General features: G+C 38.4%; 1 protein-coding gene across 1 annotated transcript in view; it reads left to right on the forward strand.

Moving 5' to 3' along the window:
- Positions 1–23827, forward strand: part of LOC115026506 (polycystic kidney disease protein 1-like 2) — a 53177-nt gene that overhangs the window by 3531 nt on the left and 25819 nt on the right. Inside the window, exons 2-15 of the mRNA XM_029459352.1 lie at positions 1163–1379; positions 3824–3982; positions 4068–4256; positions 10989–11099; positions 11760–11907; positions 13296–13525; positions 13674–13864; positions 15135–15351; positions 17738–18097; positions 18351–18493; positions 18591–18698; positions 21887–22024; positions 22644–22700; positions 23069–23193. Of these exons, the coding sequence (XP_029315212.1) occupies positions 1163–1379; positions 3824–3982; positions 4068–4256; positions 10989–11099; positions 11760–11907; positions 13296–13525; positions 13674–13864; positions 15135–15351; positions 17738–18097; positions 18351–18493; positions 18591–18698; positions 21887–22024; positions 22644–22700; positions 23069–23193 (2393 nt within the window). The remainder of the gene's footprint in view (positions 1–1162; positions 1380–3823; positions 3983–4067; positions 4257–10988; positions 11100–11759; positions 11908–13295; positions 13526–13673; positions 13865–15134; positions 15352–17737; positions 18098–18350; positions 18494–18590; positions 18699–21886; positions 22025–22643; positions 22701–23068; positions 23194–23827) is intronic.

The following is a 23827-nucleotide window of genomic DNA, read 5'->3' on the forward strand; positions in this document are numbered from 1 at the left end:
AACATTTGGATCAGCAAAAACAACAGCAGCACAGCATGCTTTACCCTTTGGCTGAGTTCAGACCTGCTGTGAAATTGATGCTGGTGCATCATTGCTTTTAGTGCACAGTTAGGGCTCATCATATGTTTACACTGGAGAAACCACAGAACATATTCCACTTATTCTCTTGTGAAGCACAACAGGTAATCCTCACAAAGGCATCACAGAGTGCAGATGCTTCTGTTTATTGGGCAGAAGCAGTTTGTGGAGTACTGAGGGTGCAATTTGATCCTGAATGTGTGTGTGTGTGTGTGTGTGTGTGTGTGTGTGTGTGTGTGTGTGTGTATGACATGAATCATATATACTTTATTTTATATTAAGCCAATTGCAATGTTACTCTGCAGATGTAAAAATAAAATAATACAAATAATAAAAATACTTGTATGAGAAAAGCAGGATGAGAGTGAATGAGTCAAGCAGCGGGTGATAAAACCAAAAAAAATGTTCAAACAGTCTGTAGAGAACTGCAAAAATAATATAACTGTTGAGATTAGATTAGATGTTAAGAAAAAACTAAAATTAATTAATAACTTAAATTGAAATTAATGTGGATGCATTGTATATTGTATGTCACCATTTAGCATCTCCCAAATGCAATGTCATTGTAACTCAATGTGTAAACCAGCACTTGTCACAACAAAAAGATTTACAATTAGTCAATATATATATATATCTATTTTGACAATATAAATCTATATATCCTTTGCATTAAGTGTCAGTTATTGGTAAACCCATAACCTCAAGCTACCGTGCCATCTGGTTGAAGCTTCCTTTGTTTCAGCTCTGTGTACAAAGGTAATGCATTCATTCTGTTTTGAGAGAGAAGACTGTTAGGTAAACAATCTTCCACTGAACCCAGAACAAAGTGGTTGAGAGAGGCTCATGTCAGACCCATTTAAAAGGAGGATGTGACCAGGGCGGTATGTGTTAGAACATTAAATGAAAGTGTGAAACAGTGTTTTTCCTCTGCGCTAATGAGACATGAGACTACATTTTTATTTTTGAAGTGAAAACGGAAAGGATGTGCTGGACAATTGTGCACCTGCTGATCCTGATGACACTCAGATGTCTTTCTTGTGCCAAAGATAAGACAACAGTTCTTGTTTCCTGTCCACACTACCAGAGAGCCTTTGGAGGCTCCTGCTTTGAGTTTGTGGATCTCCAGCATACTTTCTTCAGTGCGCAGGTATGGTGTGAGCAGCGTGGTGGACACCTTGGATTCATCCCAGATGAAGAAACTCAATATTTCCTCCAAAGACTATTGGACCCCAAGAAGGACGTGTGGCTTGGAGTAGCAACCTCTCCCGCTCCAAACCTGCTATATTCTTCAACTGTTGAAGGTAAGAAGGCCGAGACGTGGAATATAGACAACTGCTGCGCTACATTTTTAACTGCCACAGTCTATCCCACCTATAGAAGGATGAGTTTAAATCAACAAACATTTGTAAAAGAGCTCATAAGCAATTCTCTGGCAGAGTCTATGGATACTAAGTGTTATGTTTTTTTTTTGTCCCTCACATTTAATTCTTACCATCAAATGCTGTTATTCATTGCACTGTTGTAAGCCGTTGAAGATAACAGTTAAACATTGGGATTAATATCATATCTTATAAATTAAGGTAAATTAGATGCAATTGATTCCAATTGAGTCATCCTGCTGTGTCTAAAAACAAATGAAGTTCCTACCATCCTATCATGTCCCTGACTTTTCTGACTTTTCTGTTTAATAATCACAGCCTTTTGACTGGTGTAAAGCCTTTTCTTTCCCTAAGGGATTTATAATTGACATCACAGGCAGATATTTTAGCAAGAAGTGAAAAACAAAGAAAGAAAAGGCTTGTACCTCCCAGGGTTTTCTTTCTGTCTTTATTTACAACAGGGCTGTGTCAGTGCATATGATCTCCCATAAATCATGAATTTATCCAATGAATTATTTGAACTATTCTCCTAATCCTAAAACTGTACAAGTAAAATAAAAGATTTACAAATGATTGTTGAACAATTATTACTTGGCACAGTTTAGTGTAAGGGTATACTGTACTGCCTATTAATACTTCCATTAACTGGAGCAGAGTTCAAAATATAATTAAACGTGGTATATAGATACAGATCACTGGTGCGAATATATAATTATGAATATATAAAGCATGGTTTGGATTGTCATGGAATCTGTGGTTTGCAAAGTGTTTAGCACGACTATATCCATTATTATTGATTCAGTTTACTCCAGCGTAAAAAGAAACTGACAAAAATCAGGGTTATATTTGTACTGTCCTTGAAAAATGGAGTAGAAACTGTGAATTCTACCAAATATACAGAAACAACATTAATATAATGTTGGAGAAAATATTAAATCTTGATTACCAAAGGTAAGGTTCTCCCAGCTATAAATTGTACAGTCTCACTGGGAAGGGGGGATATTATTTAGGGGAACATTCAGGACATTCTGTGGACGTTTAAGGGACCATTACATTCCCTCTAGGCCTGTCTGCTATTTTTCTCATATTTATTGCAGAACCTTTATTGACTTTATAGGAACCTTCATTTGTTGGTCCTTGCATCAACAAAGACCTTCATAGAAAGTTTGCAAAAATGTTAGTAACATTTATGGGAACTTTTTCAGAACCTTTAGGGCAGCGGTCTCAAACCTTCTTTTGCACCACGGACCGGTTTCATGTAAGACATGATTTTCACGGACCAGCCTTCAAAGTGCCGAAGCAGTTTTGAAGGCTTCGTTGCCTCATTTGTGAGCCTGTGTATTATGCAGAGCGGCGCATGAGAATCACCTGTAGCGATAAACACGTATTTTAAGTAGGACTCCTGATATTGTCTTCTAAATGCAGCTTTCTTTTTCTTGGAAGTCTCTTCTTCTTCTGTCTCCTCATTGGGTCTTTTCCCTTTTACAAAAAAGCTCTTTAAAGACGTTTGTTTTCGTTCTCATTTTTGCTTGTGGGCTTAATTCTTTAAAGGGCCTACGAAATGATATTTTGTCAGTGTTATTGGCCTTGGTATATTGATAGAGGTTGCATATCTATTGTGAAATGTGCCATATATATATTTTTAATATTGATGTATTCGTAATAAATCACGATCATAACAGCATAAAAATGACTTCCGCTAACAACAATTGATCGCTGCACCGAGAGCATCCACTTCGGCAATGTTCGGGTGATGACGTCACAAGTAGAATACATCGCCACGTCTGCCGCTTCTGCCGTGCTGTCTGTGTATTCAACTGGTGGACTGTATTCTACTTGTGACGTCAGAACACGGCGTCGGGTGTTTCCGGTAGCGGCAATGTAAACATCAGTGGTCGACATACTAAATCATGATTTATTAAATACTGCGATCATTGTGTCATAAATGACACATCATTTTACACCACAAATAGCATTTACTATCATCAGTAGAAATTCATGCTTATCATTTCGTAGGCCCTTTAAGTAAAGTATCACGTGACTGAGATGAGCGTCTTGACCTATGGTCTTTGACATGTGTTAAGAGATACAGACGCACAGATGGATGTATCCGGTGATTTTTCAAAATAAAACCTCTTTCAAAATAAAATATATTTGTATTATTTCTTTCTGTGTGGCCCGGTACCAAATGACCCACGGACCGGTGGTTGGGGATCACTGCTGAAGGGGACCTATAAATTGGTATCTAAAAATACATGTTTACACCATAAAACAATTATGTCCAATGCAAGACATTCTCAGCATCAGGCACTTCAGCTCAAACTGTGTACATATATATGTTAAGCAGTGGTTTGTTCCATCCTCAGGTGCCCTTTCTTGGCTGGATGGTTCACATGTAACCTATTCAAACTGGGTGAGAAGCCCACAGCCAGGAGCAGTTTGTGGACACATACTGAGAGATTCAGGGTTTCAATGGGAAGCTACAGGAGACTGCAACAAAACACTGCCCTTCATCTGCCAGTTTGGTACGTATTCTGACTCACACTTAACAACATACTGAACTACTCTGTGATGAAATACAACTTTGGATTGCTTTTGTTTTCTTCCTAGACTCCGGCAGAACCATTGTGTGTGCAGGTCGTAACACCACTCTGCAGTGTGGATCTGGTCAAGTCTTAATGATAGATGGCGGCTTCTATGGTCGTAAGAACATTTATTACTGTCGATCCATGCTCTCCCCACCGACAACATCCACAGATCATCAGTGCATCTGGGTGGATGTTGTAGACTCATTAAAAGGTAAACATGTTTTTTTGTATGCAATAAAATCATGAATTCTTTCCATATAATTTAGTTGCTAATTTTGTTATGATAATTGATTGTAAACAATTATATGTTACACAATTACCAAATTCAAAGGTGTTAAAGGGTCTCCACAATAACCACTCTCAGCTTCACAATAGTTCCTCTCATTGTATCTGCTGAACTCAGTTGGACAAACATGAGAACAGGAAAACAAACACTGGAAGGACCATGAAAAGGTTCTGCATGAATGAAAACTATGATGAAACTCAATCCACTTTTGATGAAAGTGATACCAGATACCATAAAGCACATATTGTCTCACTACAAAGCATTATTTGCCAATACTGATTGCCCATCAAGACATGTATGAAAGAAAAAACACAGAATAATAGCTTAAAAGCTTAGCCACAAAGATACCTAAATGATATCCATTCATTTTAGGGTACCGGTATATATTGACTCATTTAATTGATGGCAAAAGCAGACTATCCATTCATTTATTTTCCAAACTTGCTCATCCTGTTCAATGTCTTTGGGCACTGCAGCCTTCCCCAGCATGCATTGGGTAAGAGGCAGTGTACATGCTATACAAGTCAGATGTCTATCACAGAGCTAACACACACAGAAAGTCACATTGTAAATTCACCTCAATTTCATGTTGTTGAACAAGCAGGAAACCCTTACAGATAATACAGGTTTAGACTGATGCAACACATTTATTTACACAATAGCTGTTCAGAGAGATGAGTGAGGCAACACAACCCAATATATATTGTATAATAATTAGGGCTGTCAAGCTGATTAAAAAAATTATCTAATTAATTGCAAGCTTTGTGATTAATTAATCTAAATTAATCACATATATATATATATATATCAATATTTGCTGTGAGAAGCATTTCAAAATATTCAAATAGATTTTGGAAGATGAGTAGCATTATAAACCGGTCAACATGTATTTTATTGCAATACTCTTTCTCCAATATCTTGTTTGCCACAATTATCTTAGACAACACAGACCAACAGTTTGACATAAAGTGCAATTTCAAATCGGGCATAACATCTTTCATTGCACAATAAGCAATAGCCTATGTTGTGGCGGCTTAAAAGCTGTGCCATTTGAATCATCTGTAAAGCCTCCATTAACCCCCTGTCCTCTACCACCTGTAGTACATTGCAATCCATTTCGTGATGGAGTTGTTAGTGTGTCACATGTAGACCGACTCATTCTGTATCTGAACGCCTGATCGAGATGTGTGACAAGATGGGTCGCTCACTTTAGCATCAGCGGCGGTGCTAGCTAGCTCCGAGCTAGCTGCTAAGTGCTTTTCGTTCAGGTGATATCTCAGCTTGAAGTTCTCTGACGGTTTGAACATTCTTTGCTGAAGGAATCGCACAGAACTGAGCATCAACGGTTACATCCGGGAGTTTATTAATGTAAACTTTCCATTCACTGGGCCAAGTAACGTTTTCTCATCCGCTTCATCATGTTGACGAGGCCTGCTGTGGCCGCGCCGCGTCGGTGACGTAAAGAGTCAAGGGGCATCTAAGAGCGCGATTAATCTGCGTTAATTTTTTTGTTGCGTTATTTTTTCTGTGATTAATTAATCGAAATTAACGCGCTAATTTGACAGCCCTAATAATCATATAACAGATCTAGATTGCGAGCGCGCATGGTGTCCTTCTAACACATGACAAAACTGTGTGACGTATGCGTGCGACGCCATGTTGGTAGGAAAACCAATCAACAATGGCATCTAAAGCGAACAGCAATACAACTCCGACTTCTTCAAAGTATTTTGACTCTCCGGAGTCCTCTGCAAAGGCAAGATTCAGAGAAAAAGTCCAAATTTGCGGCCTTGACCCGTACACGCTAAAGCCGTCGGATTATATTGAGGATTTAGAGTCATTACCGCCGATTGAATATCTGGATATTGTGAACTACTTTGTGCTACAAACGTTGTGGGCAACCAACGCACAAATGAAGGCATACAAGAGATTAGATGCTTATAATTATAATTACGAAGCGTTGCAGCAACTCACACGTGAACAGCCGCAGTCTTGGTTGTGTATATACAACCAAGATGGCTGAATTCCGGGTTGGGAAATAAGCGTGACGTCACATGCACACGATCTATTGAGTTACATACAGCCTAAAGATTACAAGACTATAAGATTACATTTCAAAACCCTTTTTTACCACAATTTTGGTATTACCAAAAAACGTCCCCGTATAAAACATTTTGAAACACTCCCGTCCATACCTGTCAACATTGGAATTTCAAAATAAGGGAAATTCTTTGGCGGACTCCGCCCATATTTTAACAGCTCTCAGCCCCCCAACCCCTACCAATATAATGTAAATGTAAACACATAAGGGACGGGTATAGGCCTATACATTCAGGAAATACATGTTTATGTAAAGTATATATTTTATTTATTTGTTATTATCATCAATTTATTTGATGATGGATGAGTTGTGTGGCTTTTTTTTCCCCCGACGAGTACTTCCATGCAATGGCAGAGTCGGGAAACATGTCTGAATATCGACTGAACACATGTCTGAAACACGACTGAAATCATCGCAGAAGCTGAAGGCTACATTATTTTTGACGGAAAGCATCAACATCTTTCCCTCAGCTTTGGTCACTTGATCTGCCTTCGACACAGTTCTTGTCACAAATGAAGTCATTGACAGTGTATGTTTTGTGCCTCTAGTGCAGGGGTGTCCAAACTTTTTTCAATGAGGGCCACATACAGACAAATATATACGAAAGGCTGGGCCACTCACTCGAGGTGAGGTATATTGCCTAAAAAAAATCCTAAAAGGGGGGGGCCGCCTCCATCACAGCTTTCTGTTAATGAGGTTTCATTTACTTTTGTAACAATAAGGGTTTGCAGCTCATTCTCAAAACAGAAGCCTCAGATTGCTTCTTTGTCATGAGGTGATCCCTTCACAGCCTGTATAAAGGGGGAGGGGGGGGGGGGGTGGATATATCTCAAGCTTGTTAAACAAGTAAGTTATTGGGCTTGATAACACATCAACTAACGTTAGTTAGAAAATGTTATCAACTTTAATTGACTGAATTTATTGAAAAATGTAGCTTATTAACATGAATACTGTGTAATATATGTTTTAATTATCCTATAATGGGAACTGCGTTGCACTCAGTGGGAGCAGTGATGCTGCACTTTGGACTGAAGGATGCTGCAGGTCAGGAGTAAGTTTGGTGGTTGAGATACGAAAGACATCACAGAGATGCTGTCGCTCATTTTGGTTCTCAATCTGCTTTTGTTCAGAGTTAACAGAAAATGTTTGCTCACATATGTTGACCCGAACAGACTCATCATTCTTCTTTTCCAAGCTCCGGTAGAACTCGGGGAGGGAGAGAAGCTGATGTTGATTCTTCAGGGAATTATCGTATATGATTATTTTATAAAACGGACATGTCAAATCAAGCAATCTGATTGGTTCTAAGCCGTGGTATAATGAGCGTATATCACGGGTAGAATTGTAGTTACTTTTCACAACAAGTCAGTATCCCTCCGCGTCTGAGAAAAAGCTACAACCATTACAGCTGTTAAATTACAGTCCGTTAAGAAACAAACTTACAAAGCTTTACTATGGAGGAGTGGATTGATCAGTGCCTATCTCCAGAGAAAAAAGCCCCTAAAATAAAAGCCCCTGCGTGAAGAGCAGGTAGACCAAATGGAAAAAAAACTGAAACGAACAGAACACCGCGCTAGCTGTTAGTGTTGTTGCATAGCAACCACCTCGCACTATGTTTTGTGCAGAAGGCAACGGAGGGACTATTTTATTTTGAACATCATTATTTAATAATAAAAACTATTTAAATTTGAGTGTGTATTTTTCTTTCATATTGCCACACTTGGAAAGCATTTTATAAAAGCAATAGCTCACTTCAGACCGTGATATATGGTCATTATATCACAGTCACAGCCAAACCACGCCCCTTAACTGTGATATAATGACCATATACCACAGCCTGTCATGAGCTATTGCTTAAATATATAGGTTCTAGTTGCAGACTCTCTTAAACTTATTCTGCATTCATCAGGAAGTGAGTCGAGAACAGCTCGATTTCTTTCTCAATGATAGAACAATCTTGGAAGTGCTGACTGAATTCTGTCATGAGAGATCACAGAAACATATTTCACCTTGTTATCAGAAAGCTTGGCCTTTGGAAAAGCACATTTGAATTCAGACAGCGTGGTTGTGTCTCAAAGACACAGAGCTTCACACAGAATGCTTTCATGTGTGCAGTCGGCTCTTGTTCAGTGTTGAGATGACCAGTAAGATCAACTAAACAGGTCTGCCAAACATGGAGGGTCTCTCAGCTCATGAAGAGGTCGCTCCTTCTCTTTCAAAAACAGATTAATTTCTGATCTCAGGGAATAAAACCGCTGCAGCACGGAGCCGCGACTCAGCCAGCGCACAACAGAACTGTGGAGTGCGTCCCCGTATTCAGCATCAACATCAGACAGGAAAGCTTGAAATTCTCTGTGGTAAAGTCCTTGTGATTGAATTATGTTGTGCCCTTTAGACTCCTTAAACCAAGCAGCTCTTCCATAACGCAAAAGTTATCGTCAACTCCCCGCAAAGAAATGAACATGCTGTGCGGTGTCTGTCGCATCTGTGCTCTCATCACATGCAATCGAGTAAAAATCTAAAGCACAAGCTTTATCTGACACTTGATGTTTTAAGTTAGCTGACAAGTCAAAACTGTGTTTATGTGTTAGAACTAAGAAGTACAATGGATTCAAGCGCAAGTTTCGAAAACGGGATAGAAGGAAAAATACGGGAAAAATGGGAGGGTTGACAGGTATGCTCCCGTCTGGCAGGAGGCTGTGCTGTGACACAGACTCTTATCTCCTCCCATAGACACCACATATTAATATGAATTACAATAACACACATGTTTTAAATGATATCTCTGTAGATTGCATATTCTTTTTATACTTCATGGTGTTAACTTTTGCACATTCATTGAAAAAACTGCACAGCTCTTCCATTTTAATTTAGATATATTGTACATAGTTTTAAGTATCTTTAAGTATATTTTCATATATATATTTGTGCGTATTTTCATTGCAGACATGTTTTTATTGTATTTTTCACATTTGTATTGCCTACTTGGCAATAAACTGGATTCTGATTCTGATTCCAGGGTTAACTGTGCAAAACATATTCTTCAAAATCGTAAGCAGCACTGTTCATATCATTGTCTGTACATCAGCTCTGCTTTCTCTCTTCACTATGAACATATAGATGTTGAGATTTGATATATATCAGATAGGTCAATGGTTCTCAACCTGGGGGACTCCAAGGGGGCTCTTTCTCGTCTCTCTCTATCTCTCTCACTCTCTCTTTTTTCCCCCCCCTTTTACTACCCTGTCGTTTCCCTTCTGGACATTAGGTATTGGGTTCTATAAATTTGTATTTACGACAAAAAGCAAGCAGGCTAAGTAAGAAACCTCGATGTGTCCCAGGCCAGAAGGAAGAGATGAAGTGACTAAGGGGGCTGTTAAAAAATAGTTTTGTCATAAAATAAAATTCATAAATTTAACCATGAAATAGCCTCGGAAAGGCAAAAATAACAACAGCATAAGGCTGCTGTTTCCAAATCAAAGAATACATTAATAAATCAGAGAACTCACATATGAAAGAAGCACTAACAGACTCTAAATTATTTTTAATTTATGAACTATTCTCTAGGCTACAGCTGTTGCAGCGCTCTCTCTTTCTCTGTCTCCATTTCTATTTCTCTCTCTTGTCGTCTCTCTTCTATCTGTGGATTGCTACAATGGGCAAATGGAATTTGAGCCGAAAGTTCTATTTACAACAATGAGAAGCAAAGCAGGCTACGAAACCAAACTGAGGGATGTGATGTATCTGTCTATCAATGTTCCCCGCTGCTCTCCAATTAGCACTGCATCTACACACGCACCGACGGCCCGCACACATAACACAAGACAACAACTGCAAGCGATATGGATACATAAATCTTAGACGGATGGGGCACAAATTATAACTGCTCCTCGTGACGCCGGGCCTGACGTCTTCTATCTGTCTATCAATCTCCTCTGCCAAGTCTTGTCTTGTCAGTAGGCTACAGTGGACAGCGACACAAACACCCCTAATTAACAACGAGACAACAGTCTGATTTTTCTGGGGGGTCTCGACTCAAAAAGGCTAAGAAGCACATAATTAGATGAGCGAGCATGCAGGGGCAAGAAAACTAATGAGACTGGATGAGAAGATCAACATGTGGAGTTGTTTTGTGCCTCAAACTGCACGAACATAAAAGTGTTCATTGTCCCAAGAAGGAGACTTAGCTCAAAGTGTATCATTAGCTTTTAGCTCAAGTGATCTGACTTTATGGAAGCTGTGGAAGGTTTTGCACTGAAACTGCAGAACAATGCCCGTCATTGTTGTCATAATCATAAACATATTCCCCTTCAAACAGTAATTGTACTGCTATTTCCAGCTTTATCTCTGAAAACTTAAACACAAGTGCAGTCAATTTACGATAATAATGTTGATGACTTTATGAGTTATTTGTAGGATTGATAGTTGAGTAACATTTTTTTAGAGCACAACCCTTTCTCTCCTGCTAAATATTAAGTAGTAATTTGTAAAACTTCCCATAACTGTCAATGCCTTGTGTTATCAGTAGCTGATTATGTTTTATGTGTGCCTCCCAGCTCGCTGCCACAACCGTCAGGTCTGTCAGATTGCTGAAGTTGTGGACTTCTTTGGTGAACCCTGTCCTAAACTGGGGAGCTACCTGTCTGTGGAGTACAACTGCAAAGATGGTAGGTCACAGTAATTCTAAGCAATAATAAATGTTTTAAGGGGGCACATTCTACATCTAGTAGAGGCAGGTCTGATTGTTTCCCATATCCATCCTTTACTATATTCACTTTTTTCCAAGTGGACACTTCTGTGACAGCTTACACCAATAAATTAATCAACAAATATTTGTACACTTTGAGAGATACAGAGGGTACCAAAACCACCTGTGCCTTCAAAGAGATCTAGACAATAAGTGTCAACTTCTCCCTAAAAACACAAAGTGTTGGTCATTGTGGTTTCAAAAGTCCGTTCTACTATGACAAGCCGAAATGTCTGTGGTGAAAAAGGTCAACTTTTCCTCTATTGTTTTTTTAGGCCCCAGTAACTGCTAACTAATTTAATATCAAGCAGGAAACCCAAATCCAGGCTTGAAAATGTCCTTTCAGATGATGGGACATGTTTCACAGACACTCATGAAGCATATAAATGAGGCTGACACCGAGAAAAACAAATAGATCCCATTGATGGTCTTTCACGTTACCTTGTTGCCACTGTATTTAATATTCTGCTGTATTGGTGCCTCTCTGCTGAGATAATAAGGATCTGTGCTTGGTTGTTTTTTTGGAAGCTTGTTTTTTGTTAGTCATTTTACTATATTGCCGCTCATTATCTCCCCCTAGGGCTCACACTGTCAGTGAGCACGGTGGCTGCTGTTTTTGATGACGTCACCATCAGTGTGAAGTGGCTCTTATATTTGCCGCAGGGAAACCTTAGCTGCAAGCTGAATACCGGAGATGGCCATGTTGTTTATCTGCATAGTCCAGAAGGGTGAGTAGTACATTATACAGACTGGCTGAGACTAATACTAAATACTAATCACATATCTCTAACTAGGATTTCTTATTTTTAAGTCTTCCAACTTTATGGTGTAAAGAACAATACTAAATTGTTGGGATACCCCCTTAAACCAACATTGATGCTTCGTGGGTATTGACAAAAGCACAACACTCAATAAGGAACTTGGAAAGAAACTAAATTACCAATGCAAATGCTGCCTCAAAGCTATAAGTTATATTACAATGCCAATAATAATAATAATAATAATAATAATAATAATAATAATAATAATAATAATAATAATGATGATACATTTAATTTCTAAAGTGCTTTTCTAGAACTCAAAGTTAGTTTACAATAATAGTCCATCATATCCTTCTCCTTTACATTATTGTGTTTAAAATGTAGACATTTACGTTACAGTCCTACTCAGATGTCTTACGATCTAAATTGTTTTCTCTTTATGACTTCAGAACAGGTGAAGAAAAAGGGTTTTGACAGGATAATCTTTCTAATTTAATTTTCTTTTCAGTGAAAACTGGTGACAAACATTTGGCAGGTGATTTTTTTTTTTGTTGTTGTCAAAGTGTTTGTTGATGTAATATTCATTTTGGCCACAAGAGATTGAAGTTCACCACTACCCCATGTTCTAAATAGGACAAAAGGCATTCATGTTTTCTCAGTGCACTCTAAATACAAGGTACATGTATTGTGTATTAATTTAGCAAGAAACTTTGAAAAACTTTCCAACTGAAAATAGCTTTGTTCCCACCTGTTTCACTCATTGAAGAAAATAAGTCACAAAAACAAGAAACTATTTAGATCAGACTTCAGACTTCATCATGGACTACCATCATTTATTTTTACCACTTGCCTCTAAGTGTTACTCTTAGTCAGTTTAAAAAAAGATTTTCAGCACATGGTGATGTTACTAGACCGCATACTGCTTTTGTTTTTTCATGTAGTTTTGCTGAATAATATAATACATCTAGCTGCTTTTTTTTTTTAAATAGATTTGGTATAATCAACAATTAATACATTTCAAGTTTAGGTTTGTTTCTTCTCAGAGTTCAGCAACTATATGGAAATATTTGTTGGAATCACACTATACAGATACACTTCTATTAAATTATATAAGTAAGCGAGAAACTGTATTGTCTTTAATAAGCCCATATCGTCAGAACAATACTGCCATGAAATCAGACCAAAGTCTTTAGTTATTCATGTGTGAATACATCTCCATTTTTCACGGTAAGAAAATAACTGATTTGAGTGGTTTCTGTGTGACCTATGTAACCTGAAATACTTTTGTTTCTTTAGGAAGCAAGAGGAACATACTGTGGTCGCTGCTATCTGTTTTCATGTGTGCTTCTTCACAGGTTGGAGAGCAGCAAGATGCACAAATATACTTATCCAAGCACATTTGTTGTGGCAGTTGAATGCACCCGCAGTGGCATACACATTACAGCTCAGAGCATAATCACCATTCAAGAGCCCATCACAGTGTTTGGCATAGTCAGGTGCTATGCTGGGAAACTGTCTTTTCATGTAACCAACTGCAATGCCCTTGACAGAGAGCCATTTCAAATTCAAATGGAGGTAAAAACAGGTAGGTGCCATAATGACCATAATATACAATGATTTGTCCTGCCCAATTTTCTATTGCTGCTTGAAACCATTAGGTTTTGTGTTTGTGTTTTATTTATTTTCAAGTAAATGTTTCAATGCATTTCATTTTGTCTCTTTTCTTTCTGCAGGTACAAATGTGAGCTACAGGATACAGAAAGATAAAATGTTGTTGTCAGGTGCATCTGTGGTCAGAGGAAATGTTCCCCAGAACATCACACTGACTCCAGAAATGGTGAAGCAGCATGGGCCTGGCTGCCACCAGTTGACACTTTATGCATCTAACATGGTCACGTTCCCTGAAGTGTCCACAGACCTGCAGGTAAATCAAGTAAACATGTTGTCCTCGATCAATTAAGCAGCAATGTATTATCTCTTCATGTTTTTGTTCTGATTGTAATAGCGGTGTACGAAATTGAGTTGAGCTAAGGCCTTTTTATATTAGAAATTAAACTTAACCTTTTAATAAAGCATCCCATCACCTAATTAGACACAAGAAAACTGTGCAAGCATCACACCTCTGATTTCATCTAAATCAGCATCCTGTGAGGATTACATTTTGAACGCCATTAGGCTAATCAGTCGTAAACTTTTAAACATTGGAACATGGTGGGAAAGTGTATAATCAAAGTTTAACCAAAGTAAGCTACAGGTGTCAGTGATGCTGCCTGAGGGCCATGTTAAATAGATTGAATGATGGTCAAACAACCCATTTTAATTGTCTTGACTGTGCATGGGGCTTTCCTCATGACAATGTTACTATGGAAGGTAACTAAAGTTTTACAGCTAAATCACATTATTAAAACAGCTATTAAAATTTCTGTTTACCACATTCCTGTGGTTTCAGAAATGCAGTATCTCAGGACAAAAGAAATGACAAAACTCACTATGTGTATCATTGAGGCCTAACAATGGTGTTGAATGCATTTCCCTCCTCACAAAACATTTTCAAAGCTACATTTTGGAGATGTTAAAACCTTTGTTGCTAACATCCATGTTTAATAGCTAGAAGTATTCTTCTTCCCTGCCTTAGTTGCCGCTTACGGTCACATAATAGTGTCAGACCTTTTGAAGGAATGTGTGTTGCGTCACCTGTGTGCTTTTGTATGCGTGTCCTTGATCACTTGCCAAGAACAAACAATACGGGGACCCACTCACACAAACTCTATATTGGGACTAGTGGTCGAAAACATCACACGATTAATTAAACAAATGAATAACTTAGAATAACCAATAGCACCTTAAAATAAATGCCAACAACACTTTGCATAAGCATGCATACTTTAGGGATTCAATTGTTGATCATTAATATATTGTTGATTAATAGTTAACCATTTACCAATAATAGATTATATTAACAATAATACAAATGTAACACCTTAATGCTTAATGCTGCACTACATTACATTTACAATTTATGGACAGTTTTCATTTTGCAAACCCGATCAGAGTAATTCAAGCGCCGTTAGGCCGGTTTAGTTGTATTAAATTACACAATCAGTGTATTATCTGTTGTTATACGTTTTACTGACACGTGATGCGAATGGGAAGTTGATGTGTTTCTCTGTTTTGTAATCTTTCACATACTGCAGATGTGTGTGTTGGAGAAAGTAACCGGGCTTCAGGCCTCTGTGGTGACAGAGAGGGATGATTGTCTAGGCTCTCCAGATCTTACAGTTGCTGTTTCACTCGAACGGGGCGTGCCTGTGCTGCTCCTCTTCTCTCTGACTGGTGACAACAGCTCATACTCTGAGACCAGAAAAATGAATACAAGCATGGGCACTTTTCATATTGAACACCCGATTCAAGGTATGGAAGACATATCAACAAGAGGTCCATATATGAGGCCAAATACCACTGTGATTTAAAGATTTGTGAAACATTTAGCCAACAACAAACTGAAAAGACCATTATGGGTATTCTACTCATTCTTCAGCTGTGTATATGTGCAGATTTTATTGATATGAGCTGAATATTATTTGTTTTCATAAGTGAATGTTTTGATACAGGATCTGTACAAGTGAAAGCCTGGAACGTCTTCTCCTCTTTAGAAGTGGAAGTGGATATGTTTGCTCTTAGTGGCAAGGATTCAGCCGTTAAACTAAATGGTCATAATGACTATTTGTTGAGACCGGTAAAATGTTTTGTTTTTACCTTCTACAGTAGTAGTGTTTTATAATTTAGTGTACTAAACTATCATTTTATTTTTATTTTTTAGAGAAAGAAACATATCAGAGTTGTCCGATCTCCAAATAAAGCCATTGCAACACCTTCAGAATCAATACCTTCCAAAGATCTAACTATCACACTTTCAATAAGTGATGCATCAAAACTAACAGACTCCACAAAACGATACGAGTGGTCATGCAGTAAGAATTATGCTTTTCTACTCTTTTTCAATTTGAATATTAGGTATTACATGTATTGTAAGTTCCATATGTATTTATGAGTTTCATGAAGTTTATGTATTGATTGTCTTGACTTGTATTGAATGGCCAGACCATTACATAAATGTTAAACTTCAATATTGAGATGAAAATGTCAGATTCAGAGGGAAGTCAATATTGTAATTAATGTTTTTCAATTTCAATACATAAATACAAGCACATAAATATCAGAATAAATCTTAAATGTTATATATCAGCATGTCAATTGTTGAATGATGACTTTCCTTGTTGATTCACAGCTAATCCCTGTAGATGCCAAGGAAATTTTAATCAGCTGACTTACACCATTAAAGGACGCTGCCTACCAGAGCCACTTCAATTTTATAGGTATTATTTTAAGGTGAAAAAAAAGAGAGACAATAAGGTGGAGAAATCGGAATCCATATGCATCACCCTTACCCCTGAGAAGAACGCGCCACCTTGGCTAAGGTACTTGAAACTGATCTGCTCTGATCACTAAGAGCACTGAACCTGACATTCTGAAACAAATGACTTAGTAAACTGCTTTGTAAGGGAGTTCACATATCTCACTGACTTTTAGAGCAAAAGCTGTTTTTTAAAGATAGAAGACCTTTTTCACGGCAGCCATTTTGACCTGTCATAGTAGGAAGAACACAGGTAAAACATATTTAGTTATACACCACCATACACAATACCAATGCCCTGGAAGGAGCTCGCCTAAATTGATCATTTTTGATGTTATGAATTAAACCTGTGCTTTTCCTACTGTGACAAGCCTAGATGGCTGCCTTTATAAAGGTCTATTATGTTTGAGATTTTATTTTTCTCACATTCTGAACATATTAATTACCAGATCCTGCAGAGAACTGAAATTAAATGTTTTATCAGGCATGGAGTACAGTATTGATAAGTTGTTTTACAATATACACTTGTATGGTTTCACCAGACGGCATTTGTTTTGAGATGTAAACATTTTAATTGTGTGTTAACCAAATTATCTATATATTTGTTGTACCATAGTCTCAAGTGTACTCAAGGCTGTAACCCAATAAAGGACAACACAGATGCAAAAATTAAAATGGATTGTAGTGGGCAAGCACAGTGTCCACAAATTGTGTGGAACATTCACGCACCAAAAGACCAAAAGGACTGGCCAGTGAGTCTGACAAATGATTGACTGAAAGATCAGATACTGTTAAATGTTGTAAAAAAAACAAAACTATTTGTTATTGACCTAATGAGTTTTCATGTTAATTTATTTACAGAATGAGGTAGAAAAAGACTGCTACAAACACGCAAAGACAAGTCCACTTGTATATAAACAAGATGGTGGGACTGAATACACTGTGAGACATGATATTCTTGCACGAGCCAAAAAAAAGAAACAGGACGTTACTGTGGTGATAACGTCTGGTACGTATACATTAGTCAGTAAGATGTTAAAGCTGCTCTGTGAAATATCTTGCCTTGGTGTATGAACACATTTTAGGTTCAGACCAATTATTAATTTGTGCCAATATTGCAAAAACAATTGCGTAATGCTAGATTAATGATAGGAGTAGTTTTCCCATGTATATCCTTTGTAACTGAGGGACAAAGTTTAAATCATGCAAGATAATTAACTCCACACCATGGCAGAACCACCAGTACTATTTCAATTAAAAGGATTTTATTGTTCTTTCCCTGTTTTTGACTAAGTAATCAAGATTTAATACATTTCTGCAAAATATCACCTTTAATTCTTTGAAATAATACGCTACACATTGTCCTTTTCTTTTATACCAAAGCGGATGTCGTACCTCTTTACAAAACATACACCATAAAGACCAAATCATCTGGAAAGAAACCAGATGCTGACAAAGAAAACCCAGGAGACGGTGACACTATCTCCCCTACCAAACCTACCACCCCTATCGCTGGTCCTGCTTCTACATCATCTGGCACTATTAGTGACACCACTACCACCCGTACCAACCCTACCACCGCTGGTCCTGCCGCTACATCCCCTGGCACTATAAGTGATGCTACTACCACCCGTACCAACCCTACCACTGCTGGTCCTGCCATTACATCCCCTGGCACTATTAGTGACACCACTAGCACACCTACTACCGCAAACACCATTGATACATCTCTACCAGCAACCAGTACATTTGATAGCCTTAAGTGTAGCATATCACCGCAGAGTGGAACTGTCCTTGATGCTTTTACTATAACTTGCAATACTGAAATTTCTTGTTCTAACTGTCAGTATTGTTTTAAGACTCATGACGGTAAGTAATCCAGGTTAGAGGTCAAGAGGACAGATTAATCTAACTTTTAATTATCACCTTTTAACTCTTTGAGTACTCTCCCAGAACTCTATTAATCTAATTTATTTTCTTCTTTTAAAATTGTCAGGTAAGCATCTGCGTTGCAGTAATAACAATGAGGTGAAGTCAGTCTTCCTTCCTCTGGGAGAAAGCAGTTCCAACTACATCCTGATTATCAAAGCAACTGCTAAAAATAGCAGCTTTGTAACTAGCACCACTATAACGGCAAAGGTTTGTCAAAGGAATGTGATGATTAAAGAAATGTGGGTACAAACAGAACAAGAAATATTTGTTTACACTGCAGTAAAAATTATATTTTTATCCTCAGGTGCTGGATTCCACAGCGGACTCCAGCTCTTCAGTAGATGGTCTCAAGGCTACAGTGGAGAATGCTGTGGCTCCGCTAAAGAAACAAGGTCTACTGTCGGTTGAAACTGTGGGACAAATATTAAATTCTGTTTCCAACAAACTGAACAGTCAATCTGATGAATCAAAAAAAATCGATAGGCAAAAGGTAAATGCACTCTCAGATTGTGTGTACACATTGTCTTGTCTGCAAAATGAGTTCAATGGGAGAAAAAAAATATTTTTATATAAGGCTGAAATTGTGAGTAAATCACAGTATTTATGAAACCCATTGAAGCACAAATACATTTTATATGAAGAAATGGCTAGTAAATAGTATACCTTGCACAAATGAACTCTATGTTAACTTTTTATGTTATTCCTTTTATGTGACTAAATGGATGTTGTATTTGCACCTGCCAGTCTTAACTTTGAAAAAAGGAGAATTTGTAAGGTTCGCTGGCACCGACAGAACTGAACCCAAAAGCACGACACAGAGACAGGCAGAATACAATATAGTTCAGTTTACTCAGTAATCCAGGCAGGGTCAAATACCGGTAAATCAGTCCAAAAGGCAAACAAATCCTGTAAGGAGTAGGCAGAAGAATCGGAGTCCAGAAACAGGCAGGCAGGTAGTGATGGCAGTGTGATACTGAAGCTTCGATACGTGCTTCAAACTCTGTACTACAATTACAGAGAACCACTGCTTCGAAGCTTGCTTCAAATCACGTGACATATGACGTCCGAAGCAGTAACTGCTTCATTTCCTGAATGAATCACCGGACTGGTTCGCGGTCCAATCAGGTGATTCGCTACCACTGCCTCGTCTCTGACAGGTTGAGACAGTTTTGAATTTGAGCACCTCAACACTTTATAACCGCTCTAAACAATGCACAATTTGTGGGTTGTTGTCGTAGTATGCGTTATTGCTGTTGAGTTGTTGGTATTGCATTTGATCATTATGGAGCCAGCCAGCTAGCGAAACAGAAAAGAAACCTGATCTAAATCTATTGAATGAATAATGTACATCCCACATAAAATTGCGCAGTCCCAGTGGCGCAGCTCGTAGAGCAGGTGTTCCCTCAATTAAAGGCTTGCCGCAGCAGCCCGGGGTTCGAATCTGACCAGTGGTCATCTGTTACGATTCATTTCCCTTATGTCTATCCAATCTTAAACTGTACTATCATTTAAAGCCTAATAAGCCCACATTTTCCCCCAGCACTCTCTTCTCAATAACAATCATCAATCTTTATTTTTAAATAGAACATGATATTCAGTCTTAGATGTGTGCGTCCAATAATTTTCAAGGCAAAGACACTTTACATCCACTGTAGCCTTGCACTTCACCAGTAGAGGTCACTGTACCTGAAGCTTCAAGTAATGAATCCATTTCCGAAACAATTGGCTGAAGTGGTTCAGTGCTTCACAAAAGCTTCATTTGCCCATCACTACAGGCAGGTTCAAAACGGGCAGGTCAGGAAAACTAAACAGGTAAACTAGATGATCGCTGGAGAGCTTGGCAGGAAAACACAAGACTAGGGAATGAGAAGCAGGTGAGGAGATGGGCTGTGGAAACCAGGTGAGGGGAATAAGTTGATTGCAGGCAGTGAGGATGAACCAGAATCTGAAATGATAAGAGAATTACTGACAAGGTAAAACCAAATGAAAAAAAACGAATAGTGGGTGGAACGCGTGACAGAATTGTGCTTTCCAGAAACGCCAATGCGGTTTATTTATTGTAATTGTTGTGTGTTCTTAGCTGGTTAGCTAATGATAGCTACTGAAGCTGAGACTACTGTTAGAACATTGCTATGCCTCACACCAGTGTCACAATAATTAACTAATAACTATAAACAAAACGACCATATCAATAGCTAGTGAAGGTTGAAAGATTTCGGAGTTCTTAGAGGTTGGCAATACTTCCTCTTGTACAACATTAAACAAACCAGTATGTATATTCCATAAAGCAGTTATTTGTAAGATAATAAATATAAAAACACACAAAATCTAATATCAAAATCAGACAGATTACACAATACAGTTCAGTGAATAAAAAACGCATATTCATACATTTACACCAGTAAAGCAGTTCTACGCTTACTTAGCCGTGTAAAGTTAAATAATATACTATACCCAGTGGAGGTTCAGTTCATGAATACAAAGGCTACTTAGCTCTCAGCTGTTAGCTTAGCTGGCAAATCCTTTGAGATGAAGGGGAAGCAGGGATCTGTCTTTGTTGTGACGGCGTGCTGCCGGTTGAGTTATTGTGTTTTTGTGCTGTTTACTGCTTACTCAGTTGTGTATAGGACGGAGGAAACCGGTTGCTCCATTTGTTATCTTGCAGAATACTTGCTCCTATTGTGAAGGCTAGCTGGCTGTGGAGAGCCGCTGCATGCACTAAACTTGTTTACTTTGAACAGGCAATCGTGTCCTCTGTCATTAAGAGAAGAGTTCAGTGATCAGAGAGCCATCCGATGCTGTGGGCTGTGGTGGTACTGGTAAGGTCCGGAGATAGAGAGAAGCGGAGGAAAAGAGAGAACACTTGGCTGTGTTTTGGTTTTATCAGCTGAGTTTTTACACCTGCGTGTGAAAAGTGATGTCAGGTTGCAGGAAGTAAGGGAGGGTTTTGACACAAAGGATCTTAACAAAATTGAGTCCAATAGCTCAATCTCCATACTGTGAGGATCCCAACACTACAGACCTGTGTGCAGTCAGCAGGGCTAAGCTAGGTTTTTACATCTTCTTATCTTATTCACATGTTAAATACAAAAGAAGTGACTTGTTGGTATTGCAGGTTTTGAGTTGGTGGAAGGAACCTTGTACGGAACAGAGCTAAGCAATGCAAATACCATAACAAGCAATATAACAACTTTTGTCATTGGGTAATTAACATTATGCAATTGCTGAAAATAAACATGTGTTCATGTATTCACAAACACAAAACCTTTTAACACTTAACCCCCATGCCAAATTTCACGACGAAAACTGTAGCTGCCAAATCGTAAGGACATTTGTGTGGACTGACCGACAAAGTAATGTAATTGCAAATTAATTACATTTTAATGAACTTGCCAAACAGTGATTGTGAATGCATGACCCTTGAGGCTCAGTGTCTTCATAGCATTCTGTCACTGCAGCAGAAACCCCTGTTCAAAACTCTGTTAAGTAGGAAGTCCATGACCTAAGAACACCCAACAAAGAAACCGTGTGCCCTGACATGGGAAACCTACTAAATACCAAAATAAATCATGAATGATTCAATGCTTTTGTCTGTTGAAGCTTCGTGAGAAGATTCTGGGCATAATGATTGACACAGTAAAAGAAGCTCCCACCAACACGCCAGAAGAAGTTCAGGTGATAGCCAGGGGACTTAATGCTGTCGTCCAGAAAGGCTCTGAACTCAGCTCCTCTGCTCAGGTACTGTCCAGTGAACCCCACACTAAGTACAAAATGACATAAGAGGGAGGAAAGAAATCAGTCTAGTGCTGTTTTCACTATGGTTCACTGCAGAATTAATTCCCACCTCCAGGAAGATGCGTCATTATTGCTTGCAAACCTCAGCTCATCACTTCTCCACATGGATGTGTACCAAAGTGAAGAAAACGTGAAAGAAATACACAGGGCAGCCAGCACCATTGTGGAAGGAGCAAGTATTATGCTGGACTATTCTTCAAATGTGAGTGTTTAACATTAAGGCCATGCCTTACTTCTCTAATCATTCTAAAGCACTTACAGTATGTGTAAAAAAAAAAAGTTTAAAAAAGGGACTGGAGTGCACTGATTGTAGTCAGCTAATAGTGAAAACAGACCATATGTCATGATCTTGGTGTCCTTGCTTCCTGTTTTTTCACTCCCTTGTGTCATGTCTTGTTTTACTACCTGTCCATGTGTTTGTCCCTCCCTCTCTGATTGTTGAGTTGATCCTCCTGTGTCAATTCACCCTGCTCTTGTGTCTTTGCCTTTCTCTTCCAGCTGTGTCTCAGTTACTTGATTAGTGTCTGTGTGTATATATACACTCTTGTCTGTCCCATTGTTCCTTGTCGGTTCGTCATACCGGGTGTGTTTTGTCCTGCGGCTCGCTGTGGTTTCCCTGGTTTGTGTTTTTCAGTTTACTTTTTACCTTTTGTATTTAAAAGCCTCAGTTGTTTTGCTTTGAACCTTTTGTGTTTACAGCTTTGTTTAAATAAAGCTCGCTTTTTGTTCTCCTTATCAATTCATGAGTTCTGCGTTTGGGTCTTCCCCTTTACACCGCACCCTAACACCATATCTCTGCAAAGTATGTTTGTCTTGGGCAAAAATGCTGTCAGAAATGATGAGTTTAAGGACTAGGAGCATGGCCAGTGATTCATTACTCATCCTGGAATATCCATTTGATCTGAATGGCAGTCAAAATGTATAGATGACTGAAGAAAAAATTAAAGAACCGCTCCTTTGTCATAAACGCTTTATTATCATTTATAGAAAAACATCTCTGATGCCCTTCTCCTTGCTCTGAGCAATACACAGAGCGCACTGCTAGCATTTATAGATGCTAACGGGGGGCCATCTATCATCCAACAAGGCCATATTGGTCTGTTTGTTAATAGGTAAGTCCTCTTCAAATTTTGGGAAATTACTTCACCCAGCCTACCTGCACCCTGCAAATGTTTATTTAAATTTTTTAACAATTAATGAGCTTTTAAAAAGGTGCTAAAATGCATTTATTGTTTTACTTCTTCTTCTTTAGGGCAGTGTTTAACTATGTTTCTAGTCTTTATGGAAAGCTAAGCCCTGTATTTCCTTGTACTGGGAGATTTTCTTTTTTTAAGTTTAGAATTAATACATTACAGGTCATTTAGCAGACTCTTATCCAGAGAGACTTACAGTGAACAACCTACAGGGACAGTCATCCTGGAGCAACTCTGGGTATTGAACTCACAACCTTCCAATGTTCAGTTTGGAAGCCATATTACTAGACCACTAGGCCATCACCACCCTTAACTTTATGTCACGTTACTGCTTTTACAGAAAAATACAGGGCCATGAGTTTTCTATTAACCTAACGTTGTGTGTGTGTAGTTTGTTTCTTTGCATATTCCTTTTATAATGTCTCACTGTTAAACAATCTACTATTCAACCCTGTTAACTCCCTGTTGATCTTGTTTGAAATTACTCATAACTAACTGGAAGAATATCAAATTTGTAGAGCAGAGATGGGGAATCCAGTCTAAGACTTGGACT

Source organism: Cottoperca gobio, chromosome 21, assembly GCF_900634415.1.
Source record: "Cottoperca gobio chromosome 21, fCotGob3.1, whole genome shotgun sequence".
Classification (NCBI taxonomy): domain Eukaryota; kingdom Metazoa; phylum Chordata; class Actinopteri; order Perciformes; family Bovichtidae; genus Cottoperca; species Cottoperca gobio.